This window comes from Danio rerio, chromosome 4, assembly GCF_052040795.2.
Source record: "Danio rerio strain M-AB ecotype USA chromosome 4, GRCz13ab, whole genome shotgun sequence".
Lineage (NCBI taxonomy): Eukaryota > Metazoa > Chordata > Actinopteri > Cypriniformes > Danionidae > Danio > Danio rerio.
The window spans coordinates 16,625,671-16,644,455 of NC_141024.2; the positions used below are offsets into that span (position 1 = coordinate 16,625,671).

An 18,785-nucleotide genomic window follows, 5' to 3' on the forward strand; every position below is an offset into this window, starting at 1 on the left:
ATGAATGATTATATCACTTATAATGAAATTTTTTTCCAGGCATAAACATAACCACTTCTGAACATCATTCTTATCAAGTCAGTAAGTTGAATAAATAATGTTTTCTTTTTAGGAGGCAGTGAAACCTGCTTGGTTGTTTTCATCACACAGAGCAGATCTTCTGAATTGTAATAGGTATGTGGAGTGTTCTTTGGTAACTTTACAATGTTTTAGGCAACAATAAAAACATTGTGTGCGGAACATGAAGGAAAACATGGCCCTCAGGTTACGCTAAATATCAATTTTTATTCTTAAAAACCATACACGATACTCGACAAGTTTAAAATGTAAGTTGAATCACGATATCCATTTACATTGCGCAAGATAAACAGACATGTTATTTTATTTCCAAACGTTAAGATAAAAAACAAAACAGATCCTTAAAACAGATGGATAAACATTCATTCCCATTATAGGAAGACGCTATAGAAAAAAAAAAAAAAAGAGTTATGGATTGTTTTAATATATCTGCTCTAAATTGCAAACTTAAGCAGTTTCTTTTTATTTAATAAACAGGATAAAACAAAATAACTTAAAAAAAAACTGTGCAGTTGCGATTACTGAAAAAATCTGAATCCCTTTCTCACGTTTTTCTCAATTCTTCTCCTTAATTACATCCTTTATAAACAAACAATTGGAGAGAAGCAACAGTCTTAACTGGAACCCTGCTGCCAAAAATAAATCTAAACATTACAAAAAAAAAAACACACAAAACATTATTATTTTGACCATAAGTTTCATGCTATAAGCCACCCTGAGTATTAGATTACTTGGAGAACCAATCACGACCCTTGTTTAAAGATTGCCCCACCCCCAGTGAATATAATCTATGCAAAAATCCCTGTAGGTCTGGTTCAGCAGGTTGAGATGTTCTTATTTCTGCATAAAAATACAATTTATTTATATGGTCTGTATCAAAACGTTCCTTGGGAATCTGCAATAAAGTACCCTGTGCTGTGATACCAGTGTTATACGCATGTTTTCTTGAAAATTCGTCATGTTAATTCCTTCGCATTTCCAGTATTTCAGGTCTTAAATATACTCTACAAACATTTGCAGCAATGTTTTTTTTTAGCTGACAGCAATTTTTTATGGAATAAGCAGGAAAACAAAAAGTACATCCTTTTTCATTTTCATATGATCAACAAACAAAACACTTGAGGAAATATTATTTTTAAAGAAAAAGAAAAAAAAAAACATGAAACAAATTTTGAAAACAATTCACTCTTTTTCCTTCCTTTATTTTTCCTTTTAAACCAAAACAACAATTTACTACCTAAAAGACAATCTTAAGTTAAAATTTAAATCATTGCATTTTCAATTCAATTATCTAGGTTTTTTCAGCCTGAGTAAACAAACTTATAATACATTGGCAGGAACTTAATGTCATCGTTGAACTGACTGTGGACCATTTCAAATAGTTAAAATCACAGATGCATTCATTCTTTAAAGGCTGAAGTAGCGTGGCCTCCACTTCCAAAAAAAGAAATTTAAATAAAAAATAAAATTCACACCACTGAAAGCGTGAAGACTCCAGCTCCAGCCATTTCCAAATTCCAAACGAGAATGAGACACAAACTTGGAGCTTAAAAAAAGAAAAATAATTCAGGGGGGGGTGAAGTAAGTATGAGAGGAGATGGATGTATGGACAGAGATCCTCGTCTACGGCTCCCTCTCCTCACCCATCCCAAGAAAAAAAACCTCCCATGGACCTCAATACCTCTGCTCACTGCTATACAAGCCTTAGTGTTATCTATTTGGCTAGGAGGTTCTAAGTATCTACAAATATATAACAAATAAAACTTGCAGGCAAAAATAGTTCGGTTTCCATAGAAACACCCTTTTTTTCCTGAAAATACAGCAGTATCTGAAATATTTCTCATTTGTCCCCATTTCTCTGCATCAGGAAGCTCTTCCACCAATCAACAGAAGAAAAAAAAGTATCTACAAACTTTGTAAACAGACCTGTGTCTTCCAAAAAACATAAATATTTCAAAATATTAACAGCCAAAATGATGCAGAAATCAGTGTTTTAATAAGCAAAGGGCAAAAAGAAAAAAAAAAAAAGTACAACACCATCCAGATAAAGAGAAGCGGAAGCTAAGGGCTAAGCTCCCGAGAGCTCCTTGGCTTCGCCACTCTTATCCAATGAGTTCTCCAGGCTTCAGTCTCTGTGGAGATGAACAGGTGTTGTGTGCCGTACCGAGGGCCGGAGTTGATCAAAGGGACGTCTCTAGGCTGTGCATGGGGCTCCCGGGAGCTGAAGGTGTGGCTGATTTGCTGGGATCCAGGAAGAGGTGCACGCCGCTATCGACGGCATTATTGTTCTGATTGGGTGAGGGTGGAGGAGGAGGTGTAGGGGTCGCATTTCTCTTTGTGGGAGCATCGTCCTCCGCGTCCGTGTCGTCGATGAGAGGGATGTGGGGCTCCGAGTCCTCTATCCGGAATTCTGGATGGGTCATGAAGTTGTGGATGGAGGTTCGAGACTCTGGCTTCTCCAGACCCTCATAGGGTGACAGCGAGCTGCGGAATGCATTCACCACCCGGATCTGTGGGAGAACGGGATGTAAAGTCAGCTATGCTGCTCGAAGAAATGCTCTGCTAGTTTGCACACGTCCACAACAGGCAAACTATGTTTTTTTTTTTTAGATAAGGTTAAACCAAATGGGCTGGTTTTAATTGATGAGTGGAGAGCAGTGAGGTTAGCGCACCAAAACCTTCTGAGAGAGTGTGTGAGCGGTCAGATGTCGTGCAACTAAGAGAGAGAAAGAGTGGACGAAACGCTTGAAAACCTGATGCTTGTTACGGTGAGCTTATCCTCTGACCGTGGGACAGACATTCCTCTTTTCTCAGGGTTGAGAAATAACAGATGTACAAAACTGGAAAGAACTTAGGGCACCTTCTCAGTTGTAAATCACAGAAAGCCAATTATATTATCCAAAATGCAAATGAGATAAGAGAGAAAAATGGAACAGAAGAGACAGGAGAAGAGAGAGAAAGAGGCCAAGGTAACCCCAGAGGACACAGCTCAACACATAAGGTTAATATTTTTGGGCATGCGTGTTTTTTTGAAAGGGAAGGGATCGATCATAGATCATGTTGTGAAGTAGAGACGCAAAACTTTAAAGCAGCCAAGCAAGTTTAAGCTAACCAGCACAAGTAAATTCACAAACGGGCTAGAGACTGGACCCATGCAGAGCAGCACTACCTTGTGGTTCATTAGAGGTAAACCTTTGAGTATAGCCCATGACACATTTCACAGAATCTAAGAAGGAATATGCGGCAATCAGCGATTCAAACTCACTTTCCTAACGTCCAATATAAGTCATTGGCAGGAAAATCAAGACTACAATCAAAGACGGTTATGCAAAGTGCATTGAACAGAGAAAAAGGGGACTGTGGACAGCCAGGACCTGATGAAAGATGGAAATATTGATGTGGTTAGAATCGTGCCAAAAGACAAACAGATACAACATGATTCCACCAGCTGCAGACCTTCCCTGTAAAATAACAAAGTTACACCAAAAGAGACAGACAGAAAGAGAGAGAAAAAGAGAATGGTAGACCTGGCACCAAGTAACATGAGACAGAGTGTAAGGAGGAGGAAACTGTTGGGTACAGACAGTAACGCCAATGTCGTAGAATGAGCAAAAACTGACAGAAAAGGTGACGAACAGCAGAACTAGAGAAAGAGAAGAGGAAGTCATTTGCGTCTGAACTACAGAACAACATCCGATATCTCACTTGTCGATGCTACGGACACCCAGCATACTTACCGAGCCTGCACTTTTAAAAAAAGTCTCACCGAACTATACACAAGACCAATTTGGCACGATTGGTCGGGTTATCAGTGTGACCATGGGCGTATACTCAAAACATTTACGCGCAGAAGACTAGGAGCCTGGCGAGCAGGCGCAGGGCTGCAGACACACCAGACGGTATTAGACAACGACTCTTCGTCAGTGAGACCCAGCCAAAGCCATCAAACACAGACACAGATACTTCAACCTTAACACTTAAGATACACAGCCGTTAACATTGAGAAGCAATGTGGAAGATGTTTCGAGATACATTTCATTTCAAACAAGAGAGCGAGAGAGATAGAGAGAAAGAAGGACATTAGGAGAAGAATGAAGACCGTTAGGCGAGAGGAGGAAATGTTAATTGTCATGCACTAATAAACGCGCACTCACACCCGACAGTGGCAGAAGCGGTGTTGAAGGCAGTAGCAGGAGATAAGGCTACATGTGTAGGGCTAGAAACATTGGTTACATCGTGCTGTTGGCTGCCGCTGGAGGGCTGGCGCCTGACGGCCGCCTGAAAGGAAATTCCGCTCTGGAACGCACTCACTACATCCATCTGGAAGGAATCAGAGAGTGTGATAGGCCCAGAGAACGCACAGGAGAGAGAAAGACAGAGAGTCAGAGGAAGAAGAGAAGAGAGAAGAGGAGGGATAGAGGAAGAAGGGCACCCATATAAAGAAGACAGATCAGCTGAGAGAAAGAGAGAGAGAAAAGGCACTGAATTAAAAGAACCTGACCTGACATTTGCCTTTAGAATTGATCAGCTTATTGCTTTGACAAACTGAATTAATAAACCCTCTTCCACCAGTATAAGGTCAGCATAAGTAGTGGATCGATTGGAGGTAGTACTAACTCAAACCATAATCAGAGAAAAGGGAATTCGAAATTAGGTAAGGTGGACATTCAGGATCCTGAGCTTGGCCAGAGGGGAATGCGGAGTTGTGAGGTTTTCGAGAGGTTACCTGGGTCTGAATGCGGTTGAGGCCTCTAAACCAGAGGATCTGCCCCCTGCGGAGCTCTCGCTCGGCGTGGTCAATTTCATCAAGGTCTTCCAGCTCTTCCAACTCCTCATCCGGGATTTCCTCCTTCTGCGTTCCATGACCAGCAGTCTTCAGGAACGTCAGCCGGCTTGTGGGGATCGTGGAGATGACCTGAATGAAAGAGATAGATGGATATCAGGTTGCCATTCCAAATGGGAAAAAAAAACATTCTAGGAGTTCAGTCCGCTGCCACCAGGGGGCACTGCCGGATTGTTATTTGGCAAGTTTGGATTGGTGTATTGAGAGCTGGTTACAGGCATGAAGAAGTTGCTTTTTATACGATAGAGCAGGGGTGCCTAAACTCGGTCTTGGAGGGCCGGTGTCCTACATATTTTAGTTCCAACCCAAATTAAATACACTTCAACTAGCTAATCAAGCTCCTTCTAGGTATACTACAAACTTCCAGGCAGGTGTGTTGACCCAAGTTAGAGCTAAACTAAGCAGGAAACCTGCCCTCAAAGACCGAGGACATCCCTGATATGGCGGAACAGTCAATGCTTACCTGTCCCCAGAGTAGACATCCAAAGCCCAAGAAGATGCACCATAGCCACTGTTCAATGTTTAAACCAACACAGCTGAACGGCTTTCCTCCAAACTGCACGATCACAATCTAAGTAGTAAAAAAGGTCCATTTACTTTGAGTTTATTACGCTAGATCAAATTTAAAGTCTTAATTTGGTTATTGGGCTTCATGCAGAGATTTCTAAGGCTCCCTTTATACCTGAATAACGAATGTCCCAAAGACAATGGTGCAGAAGATCATATTGTTGAAAATGCCTTCAAAGACGTTTCGTTCTCCGTGGATCTTCCGTGCATTAATTTCATTGAACAGCTGCATCATCACAAAGGTGTTGAAGACGATCGTGTAATGCTCAGATGGGGGAGCGTGAAGATCGGCGTAACGTCCACTGTCAATGTTGAACATCTTCTCACCTGAGAGATTAATCGAAAGTACAAATATTAAAGCATTGAAAATAAAATTGTACAGAAGGATAATGCTTTTTGGCACTTTGGCATGCAGTTGATGGGTATTAAACCAAAGAAATGGTGCACAGAAACAAACATATCAAAATATCACACTCACACAAGTGCTTGATTTACTAATGTGCTGTTATTCTTACCAGCAAACAGTAGAGTAAAGATGATGATGAGCTGGTAGACAGCATGACCTAATATGTTTTTCATCATTGTCCTAGAGATGAGCGGTTTATTACGGCCATAAGGCTTCCTCAGCAGAAGAGATTCAGTGGGGGGTTCAGTGGCCAAGGCCAAAGAGGCAAGTGTGTCCATAATGAGATTTACCCATAACATCTGTACAGCTTTTAAAGGAGAGTCCTGGGAGAGACAGAGAGAGAGAGAGAGAGAGAAAAAACAGGAGGTGACTGTTCTGACCTCATTCCCTGTTGCCACCTTCATAACATTCAAGAACACCCTCTCATTTCTGCATTTGCATGAATCCTTTTTAGCTTTTTATGCACGTATTAGGAGAGGAAAATCTGCATAATGAATTTAAACATGAGAATACCGAGCTGAAAAAAATAACACGACAGCACTTTGTGAATGACAAGAGCTGGAATTCTGTTGGAGTTTTGAGTGCGCGGATATCGAGTTGGATTGCTCATGAGCAATATCCAGGGAAAATGATATACAAACCAAGCAGAACACCTGAGGCTTGAAGCCACGTCCTGGCTGCTGACAGCAATGCGAAGCGCAAATGTAATCCTCCCATTCATTATGCAATAATACAGGACCTCAACTGCAATCAACCTGACTATCATTCCATTTACCCGAAGAGAGCTGGCTCATTTTGGACTGGTGCTTTGCCTGTGGACAGTGATGCCAGACCCCATGCTGACTGCCTCCAAGTCTTCCTGCCTCAGACTAACAATTTCCAATCACTTCAGATAGGATGGGTAGCAATCAACTGCTCCCATTGACCACTGCGGTGCATCTGTTAAGTTGCAATCGTTTGCAAAGAGCTGCGCTATTTACCTTAACAGTTGCAGCCCTATTGTGCTTCATGGTAGAGGAGAGCTTTTTATAGACATACCTGTGTGATGCAAGCTCCAGTGAAGGCCACAATCACAGCCACCACGTTGACGGTGAGCTGGAACTGGAGGAATTTTGAAATGCTGTCGTAGACATTTCGCCCCCACATGACGGCCTTGACAATGCTGCTAAAGTTGTCATCAGTGAGGATAATGTCGGAGGCTTCTTTAGCCACGTCAGTGCCGGCTATACCCTGAGAATAAAAAAAACTCACAGTGTAAAAGCCATTCAGACTAAAATGCAATGTTAAAATAACCCACTTAATACAGCTTTTAGTTTTTTTTTGTTTGTTTGTTTTTACTGAGGACAAACAAATTAGGCTAAAAAATGAATTATTTTAGAAGTAATTCAAGTTTTCACTTGTTTCCTTTTCTGTAGCAACTGTAGTTGGACGCACATACCATGGCAAACCCAACATCGGCCTTTTTTAAGGCAGGGCCATCATTGGTGCCGTCTCCTGTTACTGCTACAACCTGTCTCTGCTCCACAACAGTGCTGTCAATTATTCCTGTAAGAAAAAACAATCAGTGTTGAGCTTGTTATTGAAAATAGTAACAAGTTATAGATACTAGTTACTTCATTAAAAAAGTAACTCAATTACTTTATCGATTACTTACACCAAAAAGAAAAGCATTACTGTTAAGACTATTTTTTTAGTTACTTTTCCAAAGAACATTTTTAATGCTCCAAAAGGCTTAATTTGTGCCAGGACACGCCGGATCCGGAACCTCTAAAATCTGACCCAGCACCTCATTTTACCAATCCCCCTACTCACCCGCCCTCCTCCACTGTCCGCTGTTCACTTTCATTTTGTTCCGCGACTAATCAACCCTCTTCACTTTCGTCCGCGACAACCAACCCCCGCCCCGGTTCTTAACATAGTATGCCGGATCCGTTACCCCCATCTGTTCCGGAATCTCGCGATTCACAAATTAAGCACTGATGCTTCCATTAAAGCCCAAATAGTGTCATTAAAGCGCTGCATGGAGAATACACTGTTGATCAACTTCACAGTACTTGTCAGTTATTTTTTAACACAAATTTTTCATACCAGCAGCACAAAAAACAAACAAAAAAAACACACAAGGTGATAAACCAGCTGAATAATATATTCAGAAACAAAAACAGCAAAAACTAAAGTTGCTTCAGCATTATAATAGATTGTTTTTAACCGTTAAACATGTTCCTTCAAAGCTCAAGTATGAAAACTAGCAACAATATACAACCATAAATTAAACCATAAACACTAAATCCTTATGAAACAAATAAATGAAAGTAATCCGAATTATTATTCAGAATCAATTTGATGAAACTCAGCACCAAAAAATTGCTATTATAGACTACAAATTTTATGCATTTTAAACCAAACCAAACAAAAACAAAAATCTATGTGCAATTTTTAAACTAACCACAAATTAAATGTGGTACATCAACAACTTATGGAAAGTAAGTTGTGTATATTCAAAGTGCAAAATCTGCTGTTGTATAACAGCTATAAAAATGTTTAACAAAAAAAAAAATTAGCCAAAATTGATCAACTTACCAAGAAATGGACAAATGCATCATATTGTAATGATAATGGAGTTACTATATTTAAAAAGTAATGCGTTACTTATTAGTTACCGTCAATAGTAAAGCCGTTACAATAACGCATTACTAGTAACATGCGTTAGTGTAACAACATTACTATGCCCAACACTGGTCATAATAAACAGCATGACGTTACATTACAGAGCAGAATTAGACTTTTAAAACAGAACTATTGGCTCATACCTTTAACTAGTGTATGCTTGTCTGTGGGCGAAGATCTCGCCAGGACCCGGAGTTTAGGCCATATTTTGTCTATCCGCTCTTGTTCGATCTGGAAAAAAAAACAATAAAAAACAGGATCGTATCATGAGCTTGTGTGTTTGTGTGAGAAGTCCTGCCATTAATAGATTGTGCCTCTCACCTCTCCCTTTTCATTACGGATGCGGCGGTTGAACTCTTTGCCCTCCAAGCAGAGGAAATCATCTCCTACCTGCAGGATGCCACATTTAGTTGCTATAGCTCGGGCAGTATTAAGGTTGTCCCCTGTGACCATGCGCACCGTGATTCCAGCACGCTGGCACTTTCTAATGGCATCAGGGACCTGAGCAGGAAAGAACAAGTGACCGTGACCGAGAGCTTATTACTTGTACATTGCATTGCATTTCACGCAAGAGAATAACAAGGAAATTTTGTGTACTTCTTCATTTTACTAGGGCTGCAAGTATAGTTGATCATTTATTAATTTGCTACATTTTTCTGTCTCAGAATATTTCGGATTGATAAACTTCAGAAAGATTATTAAGACACATTATAATTCATTACCTACAAAATTATTATTCCATATCCTCCTTTATGTTATTCTCCATAGATTTAGCAAATTAATAAAAATATAGTGAGTCTATCTATCTATCTATCTATCTATCTATCTATCTATCTATCTATCTATCTATCTATCTATCTATCTATCTATCTATCTATCTATCACCATCCCTCCATCTAACCACCCATCCCTCCATCTAACCATCAATGTATCTATCTATCCATCCATCCACCTACCTACCTACCTACCCATCTATCTATTTAACCATCCCTCCATCTAACCATCAATCAATCAATCCATCCATCCATCTACCTCTCTATCCAACCATTCCTCCATCTAACCATCCATCTAACCATCTATCTATCTATCTATCTATCTATCTATCTATCTATCTATCTATCTATCTATCTATCTATCTATCTATCTATCTATCTATCTATCTATCTATCTATCCATCCATCCATCCAACCATCCCTCCATCTAACCATCCGTCCCTCCATCTAACCATCCATCCATCTATCCCTCCATCTAACCATCCATCCATCCCTCCATCTAACCATCCATCCATCCATCCAATCATCCCTCCATCTAACCATCCCTCCCTCCATCTAACCATCAATCCATCTATCTATACCTCCATCTAACCATCAATCCATCTATCTATCCATCCATCCATCCACCTACATACATACCTACCTACCTACCTATCCAACCATTCCTCCATCTAACCATCTATCCATCTATCCCTCCATCTAACCATCAATCCATCTATCCATCCATCCATCTATCTATCCCTCCATCAATCCATCTATCCATCCATCCATCCATCTACCTACATACCCACCAACCTACCTACCAACCATTAAATTGTGCTCCATATGTTTGACTTGCATATACATTAGTACTTCATTGGCAATGAAGCTAGCCACTAGTTTGTGAAGTTTGAAATCTTTAGCAAAACAGAAATATGCGTGACTTTCTAACTTAACCAAGCATTGAGGATAACAAGTCTCAAAGTTATGTCAAAACACATAACGGCACACCATGTTAAACCATATTCTTGAAATGCTTACTACTACTACACATTTGCACATCAGAGAGTTATGTCAATAGAAAAGTGCCATAAAGTGACGTCATTGCTGGACATTTTCCATGCACTATGCACACACGCAAATATAAGAAAGCAGCCAAAATTTTACAAAGCAATTTCTCTATTAAAACACCAACAGCATGTACCTCAGGCCTAACCGGATCTTCAATGCCCACGACACACACACAAGTGAGCCTGGTGAGGATATCGGCCTCATTATCCCAGTCTGGTTCTCCTTCAGAAGCAGGAAAGTCCCTGTAAGCCAGGCAGATGGTCCTCAGGCCCTCAGAGGCCATAGGTTCGATTACTCTCTTCACCATATCATCTCTGTCCCTGGGCCGGAAAACCTTCGCCTCACCCGTCGATGTCAGAATTTTAAAGCACCTGGATGAGAAAAGAGCAACAGATAACTAACAGCACAGAGAAACCAAGCCATCCCAATAATTTCCCCAGGGAAATCTATCAATAACGCAGCCTGGGGGGGTTTAGAGCGAGAGGTGACTCTTTTGATCTGTCATTCAAAGTTTGCTGACACTTCTTTAAAGGAAATGCTCGAATGCTTCAACGGTTACCTTTAAGATTCATAAGTGTCAAGCTATTAAAAAAAATGACCATTTATGACGGCATAGAGGATGACGTACTTCTTCAGCAGAATCTCTGAGGCTCCTTTGCTGAACATCCGGTAGCTTCCGTCATCATTCTTTAGCACGGTGCTCATGGATTTCCTGACGGAGTTGAAGGTGTAGACTTTGTAAAGCTTCTCTTCAGGGATTTCGTTGCGTACTGCTTGATAGTCTTTTTTCAAGTCCAAGGCAAAGCCCAGCAAGGCACATTCAGTTTTGTTGCCCACCTGACGATTCAGGCCTCCCTCCTTCTCAGGGGACTGAAAGAGAGAAGAGTTAAAAACTTACAAAAGATATAATTAAACATTTTGTGGAAGGCTTTCATATTTTTAATAATTTTAATCAAAGTTATTTAAATGCACAGTGGATTAAGGACTACAGTTTTGTCATTTCTATGAATTCTCCTGCAACTGTGTGTACTGCGGGACCTCCAAAAATGCCTGTGTTTTTGCATGGCACTTATGTTGTTGGGAACTACGATACAAAGGAGATTGAAGGAAGAGGCCAACAAAAAACATGTTTAAATTGAGAAAGGATTGAATTAATTTTGAAGTTTGGATTGCAATGAAACATATATTAAAGAAAAGATCCAGCAGAAATGAACAAATCTGTCATCACACTTACAAGCAAGCTTGTCCAGAGCCATGAAAATGGCTATCAATATTTAAAAAGGACATAATGCGCCATGTTGCAAGCTTGGGAGTTTTAATATAATTTTTTATACACTTTATAGCATTTATTAACATTTTGGATTGGCTTTAATGTTTTTTTTTTTATTTGAGACAAAACAGTTATTCTTTTAAAGTTTGGTTTTATTAAAGATCAGTTTTATTAAAGGTGTTTATTCAATTATTAAATTGATCAGTATTTATTAAAGATCAGTATAAATACTTTAATACTGATACTACTGGTGTAGTTTAAAGTGAGCAATTACAGAAGGGCATTGTGTAGTAACAGAAAGCTCATGACAATTATTTCATTTGAAAAGCTTTGCAGGCATAATGTTTGTTTAGGTTCTCACCATAATTTTGGTGGTGTAAGCACAGTTGACACTGATGCCCACTATAAGCAGGTCCATGGTGCTGGCAGGGACAACGTCAGGCTCAGGAACTTTCCTGTAGTGCTTGTCAGCAATAAAAACCTGAACTACTGTCATCCGATTCATAGTCAGAGTTCCTGTCTTATCTGAACAGATGGCTGTGGCATTGCCCATGGTTTCGCAGGCGTCAAGATGCCTCACTAAATTATTGTCCTTCATCATTTTCTGAAACACAGAAGCAAAGTGAAACAATTGGTTTGGGATAAGAGGCTGGTAGACAGACACACAAAACAATAAACAGCTTGAATGCAAGATTAAACAGGAATGTCCACTAATCCCCAATTAAACAACATCCAGAAGTGATGCTACTGTATGAGATGAGCGATAATTGCAGTAAAAAATATACATGAATGGAAATAGCAGATCATCTTCATTGGATCAACATATTGTTTGGCTCAACAAACAGGGCTCACTTCTAAGATAGAAGAAGTTAGTCATGAAAAATCGAAACATTAAAACAGAAAAGCGAAGTCATACTTTGACAGAGTAAGCCAATGAGATGGTAACAGCCAGCGGAAGACCCTCAGGAACGGCCACCACCAGTACGGTCACACCAATGATGAAAAACTTAACAAAGAACTGGATGTAGATGGGTATACATCCTGAATCCCAAGGAATCTTATCCACCCAGAAAGTGTCCACCACGAACAGCACCACCAAGATGATCACGGTGATGGCTGACATCAACAAACCTGCGAAAGGACACATACATTAGCACCTCTGGAGCCCACGCTAAATGCATCTGATGTCCCAGCAAAAACCATTACCAGTGTGAGATTGACTGTTAGCCCTCAAGACCTCAGCAAGCCATTTGACAAATGCAGCTTTGTGTCCTGTGCTGACATATTTCCTATTAAAACCCAACATTTTGAAGAGACATCCATTTTTTAATAGCCAAAAGGCTTTAGTAATGCCACAGCCATGAAGACTAGTCAATCACAAGAAGTACCAGGAGGCAGCAGGATTTTATTATTATAGAGAGAATCTGACTGGGTGAGAATCTGTGTAGTGCAGGATGAGTCATCATCAAGTTTTTCCCCCAAGTTGGAGGAAATAAATAGACCAAGTGATAATCCATTTATTACAGGGTTTCTGTGGGTTTCACCAAGTCAAATGCAAGACTTTAAGACCTTTTTAAGACCATGAAGAAGGAAAATCAAGACTTGTATAGGATTTATTTAATGGCCAAGCATCATCAAAAAACTAATTCTAATTAGTTATTTCTAATATTTTGTATTTCTTATATACTTTTAATAACCTGTCACAACTAGCAGACCCTAGCTAGACTGTTATAATATTAGTTATGAATATAGTTTGCCTAAACGTTTTATTGGGATGTATTGTTGGTGATTGGATATGTGTTGGATTGTTTGGGTGGCTTTATATACATTCATTCCTTCGGCTTAGGTCCTTATTTATCAGGGGTCACCACAGCGGAACGAACTGCCAACTATTCTAGCATACGTTTAACACAGCGGTTGCCCTTCCAGCTACAACCCAGTACTAGGAAATTTAGCTTTACATAAACAAGGAAAAATTAAGACCCATTTAAGGACAATATTTCAGTCAATTAAAGACTTTTTATTTAAATTTTTTGGAAATTTTAGACTTCAAGACCCTGCGGACACCCTGTATTAGGAGAACACTAGCGTACAGATGAGCTCTAAGTGACCATAATTACCTGCTTTTCCGATTTGGACCGCCAATTTGGTCAGCTTCCCTTGCAAAACCGATTTCTCTTTCTTTGGCAAGTTGGCTTTTCTCTTCTCCTCGCCATCAGCCCCTTCATCACTGTTTAGAGGCTGCATCTCCATTGCAGCCCCATCCTGGGCTTTTGCTAAAAAGAAAGGGAATGTAATAAAACAATGAACATGTGGTGGGCACAGGAATTCGAGTTCTAATAGATTTAAGTTTCCTCCTTCTGACCATAGGAAGCGTTTTCTAATTAAATTGTGCTTCCCACACAAATATAATTAAGCGACTAGATAAATTAATTAGAATGGTGTCCATAAATGCACAATGATTGTATTATAGTCATAGAAAACACATTGAATAGCCACATGCGAGCCCCACGTGACAGGGTATCCTAGGAGACGTGAAACCTGAGGTGTCCAGCCCATCACTTATCACTACAGGCTATAAAAGAAGACATGTCTGATCTCAAGGCCATCGCTCTGCGTGCTAAAAGTACAGCCTGCCAGTGAGGTGACATCACACAAACAAAGAACTCAGCATGCATGCAATCATACAGACAAGCACGCAGCAGGGCATCTCCGTCGATCTCTGCTCAAACGTGAGGCAGTCGGCTTGTGTGCAGGATTTAATGGGTGCGTGATGTGAGGTAATGCGACTGCGTCTGAAAATTAGCAGGGGGCGACGTGGAACTGCTATTCTACTTTGCAGTGTTGCCGCGCTCTGAGCACAGAGCCGTAATCCTCTGCTGGATTAGAGCTCATTTCTGGCAGGGCAAACTGTAGCCAGGGATTCAATAAACATACGTGCATGCTACTTTTAGAGTAAAGAAGTAAGGCTTCGGAACCCGTTTCAGACTGAATGTGGACTCTGTCCTGCTTGGGTATGTGATTTTAGATAATAAAAAAGACAATCTGAACTCTAGCTGTACACTAAACATTAGGGGTGAGTAGTATTTTTTAAAGGCATTAAGTCAAAATACAAAGGAACAACAATGCTGTGAAATATTAGCACATTGAATAATTTTCTTTTTTCAATTTAAATGTTTAAAAATAATAATTTGATGTCAAAGCTAAATTCTCCACACCAGGGATGTTCATAATAACAAATTCATCGTTAACCGAAAGGTACTGATTAACTGTATCAGTTAAACATTTATTTTATTTATTTATTTTAAATGGTATGCATAAATGTGCAACACATATTTGTTAACTCGCAGGACGGTAACACATGCAACCACAAGCGCCTACAGACATATTTTGCCAAAGAAGCAAAATGAAAGAAGAATATTGCTGGTCACAGTTTGACACAGACAAGTTGATGCCAAACCAGCGCTGATGCTGATGGCCTGTGTCCTGGAGCCGTGTCATAATCACTTCTGTTTATTTGCACAAATAGAGAAAGAAGCAGCAAAACAAAACTTTCTGAAATGTGAGCTGCTTTGGAAACAAGCTGGCCACAAGTACGAGCGTCAAGATTCCTTCCATCAGAGCGCACTCTGGCACCGCTCATAAACACAATAAATAGGCTATAATTTTGATGATTTAGTGTACAAACCAAGCTTTTTTTTCCATTTGGAAAATTACAGTTATTATTGGTGCTTATAAAATATCAATTCTTAAAATAGCCTACATAATCTGCGAATCAAACAAATCCAAAGATTTTCTTAATTGTTGAACTACTCACCAAACAGAGGCTTTCATTTTATAGGTTATAAAACATGTATGCAAATTATGCAATATCATATGCAAACAACAAAATTGTTATATCTTATAGCAGCTTATACTTTACAAAAAGTTAACATATGAGTCTTGTCATTGTCTTTTATCACACACAGTGTGCGCACATGAACCGAAAGTGAGAGAGGAAATAAAAGCACACAAGCTTTGAGGTAAAACCAGACGCTCAACACATAATTTTTAAAATAATGACGTCTATTAAAAATGTTGACAGAGGTTTATGATACAAGAATAACAGCAGAGCATTATTTGATGCATATTTTCCGTAGAACGATCGGAACGAGATTTGAGGCTGTTTTTATTTGACTGAGAAAAAAAAACATATGATGGGTGTTTTCATTTTGTAATCTAAAGTTGTCATTTAAGTAACAAATATTTAGGGCGTATTCAGGCCTATTTATTTTATTCTTTTTATTTAGTCTGTTGTTTTTTTCTATGCTGGTGGAAACACTGAATGTGTGTGTTGTTAATATGTTCGCATGTTAAAATAAATCAGTTCTTTAAAGAGCAATATTTAATGTTTCAGACACAAACTAGACACGGAAATTAAAAAATATATACATTTAATAATAATTAATATTAATCTAACCAGTTAACGGTTAATATTTGGTTATCAAGCGGCGGTTGTTATTTGGCCAAATTTAACCGAAATGAGCATCCTTACTCCACAAAAGACTATAGAATTCACAAGACGTGTCACTCTTATAGTTTTGAATAAGGAAAAGCGTAACGGTCTATATGCCGAATGAAGCCCCGCCTTCTAGTACAGAAGCCAATAAGCAATCGCTACAGACTGGCTGAGTCTCGGGAGGGGGCGCACAAACCAGACGTAAATTTCTGCAGATTTTGTGCGATTCAAACATTTAGAAATGAAACTAATGAGACAGTTGTAGTTTAATTCTACTGTTAATTCCTAATGTGAAATTTAACAGAATGCCCGAGTATACTGCCTGAGAGGCGTTTTAAATATGGCCACCGAGTGAAAAGACTTGACCTAAGGGGACTTTGACTCCACATAAAATAAGTAATGGTTTGAATTGTTAGAAATATTTAAATATTTAAATATATTTAAATATACATATACATATACATATATATATATATATATATATATATATATATATATATATATATATATATATATATATATATATATATATATATATATATATATATATATATATATATTTTTTTTTTAAGTAACTAATTCCTATTATTGCAAAGCTAGATTTTCAGCAGCAAGTTCTCCAGTTTTCACAAGATCCTTATTATTTGATGCAAATTTTATATTATTTTTAAATGTTGAAATAGCTGAATATAAGAATTCTTTAAATGATAAAGTCTGTTTTTGAATCATATATCATGTAAAATGCCTTTACTACTAACCTCAAAGTTTTGAAGGGTACTGCAATCCGCTAATTCATGCTAACGCGTCAACACTACACACCTGCACACTTCTTTGCACCCACACTAGTGTGGATAAGCTTTAATGAAGATCCAATAGCACTAATGGGTTAAGGCGATGGTTTTAATGCAGGCGGCAGCATGTAAGAGGGTGGCCTGCTAAGCCAATATGGTGTTCATTATGTCATTAAGTCAATAGGGTTACTCACCTTTCTTTCGGTTCTCCACAGAGCCATCCTGCTTTTTATCTGCAGAGAGAGTAAAAGAAAAGCCACATAACAAACACTCATTAATTTATTCATTATTCGCCATTATGCAAGCAACGGTTTTGGGGCGCACATTTAAACATATTTACAATTATGCAAATCTTCTCTTTGATTTAACAGAATGGGAAAAGGCCCTAGAATATTTACGAACAGATGTGTGCCAAGACCTCATGAGGCTTGCAAATCCACTGCATTGGCTAAAGCATGAATGCAAAATAATTTGTAATGAGGTGCACAGTCGCTGAACAGCAACTTGCGGCCCAACCTCTAAAAGTGCTGAAATATTCATGCATCTGCAGGCACTCATTTGGAGACCCAACACGTGAGCCACGGGCAGCAGAAATGCATTAAATGGCAGTTAGTTATTGGAGCGCAGAAGAAATCGTTAGAATTTTCTATGAGTCACTGCTTCAGACATTTTATACCAAACTGAAAAATAAAGCTATATTTAAAAAATATATATAAAAATCCAACAAAAGCAGGAACACAGCAACCTATTCAATCCATGTCTGCAGCTGCACGCTGAAAAGGCCACTGGTTGGTCTGTTTTATTTTCCGAGACGCATTAAAAAGACTTCAAATAACAGGCATGACTTACTTTTCTTCTCTTTCTTTCGCTCCTTTTCTTTTTTCTTCTCTTTCTCTTCCTCATCATCGTCGTCTTCTCCTGCCCCCAATAATGTGAAGATGATTCCAGTTTGGGAATTGACTCCGACAGCAGTGACCACGATTTTTCCAGAGCCCTCCATGACGTGTGTACCTGGACAAATCAATATGAGGAGAATAAGACCTGGACCAAACCCTTACCATTGATTTTCGTTGTCTGAGTGTTGATATTCACACAAGTTCCGCCATAGTCAGTAACAGATCAGTGACATTTTGTCCACAACGTAAGGGTGGAAGCCCTCACAGGTTTTATTGCATCTTAGGGTTGAGGAAGGGGTCCATGAAAAAAAAAAAACAGTAGACTCAACATGCTAACTCTTGGTCTTCTGGAGAAGTGCCCACTCAGGCTCACAAATCCCCCGTCATCTCCTCTGGGACACACACAGCAATGTCATTCTAGCAGAGGATCAACTGGCTTTCATTAAATGAGATTAGCAGAAGATGTGCAAAAGCCACGCTGAGAGGGAGCAGGTCCTGCATGACCAACATCTGACCTGATCTTCCAACTGGACTACAAACTTTTAAAAAAGGATTTCAACTTGAGCACTCATGTAACACAAATCATGGACAGCATTATTTGTTATATTTAATGCATTATTAAAAAGGGATGTTTCTTTCTGACAAACACAGGGCCAAGGAAGCCGAGGAGTCTATCATCGTTTATAGATCAATACCAACTTTTATGGGGTATATGCCGAAGCATGCTAATAGGACTTTTAATTTGCCATTAACCTGGGTTAAGCGCTTCCGGCGAATTGAATGCCAATGCAAAATCCGGTGCGTTTAAGGTCTGTTTTCTTTAAAAATCAGCGATCTCCACTAGCTGAGTGATATCCAATTTAAAGTGGGTCTCAGATTGTACAAGAAGCACTGCATTAAATTACATTTCCCCCGCCATGTCTTTATTTTATGAGCATTTGTTTTA

At 39.2% G+C, this 18,785-nt stretch overlaps 1 protein-coding gene and 1 long non-coding RNA gene across 11 annotated transcripts in view; one reads left to right on the forward strand and one right to left on the reverse strand.

The window, feature by feature from the left end:
- Positions 1-18,785, forward strand: part of LOC147844683 (uncharacterized) — a 30,406-nt gene that overhangs the window by 9,170 nt on the left and 2,451 nt on the right. The window contains exon 3 of the long non-coding RNA XR_015483060.1: positions 113-174. This is a non-coding gene — a long non-coding RNA (uncharacterized LOC147844683). The remainder of the gene's footprint in view (positions 1-112; positions 175-18,785) is intronic.
- Positions 281-18,785, reverse strand: part of atp2b1a (ATPase plasma membrane Ca2+ transporting 1a) — a 239,378-nt gene continuing 220,873 nt past the window's right edge. For 4 of the 10 annotated variants that reach the window (XM_087246199.1, XM_087246200.1, XM_087246198.1 and 1 more), the window contains 16 exons: positions 17,793-17,954; positions 17,138-17,176; positions 13,775-13,930; positions 12,571-12,785; positions 12,016-12,258; positions 11,013-11,254; positions 10,518-10,755; positions 8,883-9,062; positions 8,705-8,792; positions 7,333-7,439; positions 6,933-7,124; positions 6,004-6,217; positions 5,604-5,815; positions 5,385-5,492; positions 4,805-4,993; positions 1,248-2,588 (listed from right to left, as the gene is read on the reverse strand). In XM_087246199.1, coding sequence (XP_087102325.1) covers positions 2,259-2,588; positions 4,805-4,993; positions 5,385-5,492; positions 5,604-5,815; positions 6,004-6,217; positions 6,933-7,124; positions 7,333-7,439; positions 8,705-8,792; positions 8,883-9,062; positions 10,518-10,755; positions 11,013-11,254; positions 12,016-12,258; positions 12,571-12,785; positions 13,775-13,930; positions 17,138-17,176; positions 17,793-17,954 — 2,915 coding nt within the window. In that variant the 3' untranslated portion in view covers positions 1,248-2,258. Of the gene's footprint in view, positions 2,589-4,232; positions 4,399-4,804; positions 4,994-5,384; positions 5,493-5,603; positions 5,816-6,003; positions 6,218-6,932; positions 7,125-7,332; positions 7,440-8,704; positions 8,793-8,882; positions 9,063-10,517; positions 10,756-11,012; positions 11,255-12,015; positions 12,259-12,570; positions 12,786-13,774; positions 13,931-17,137; positions 17,177-17,792; positions 17,955-18,785 lie in introns of all 10 variants that reach the window. The other 6 variants (XM_087246195.1, XM_087246194.1, XM_087246196.1 and 3 more) reach the window with 3 other exon arrangements.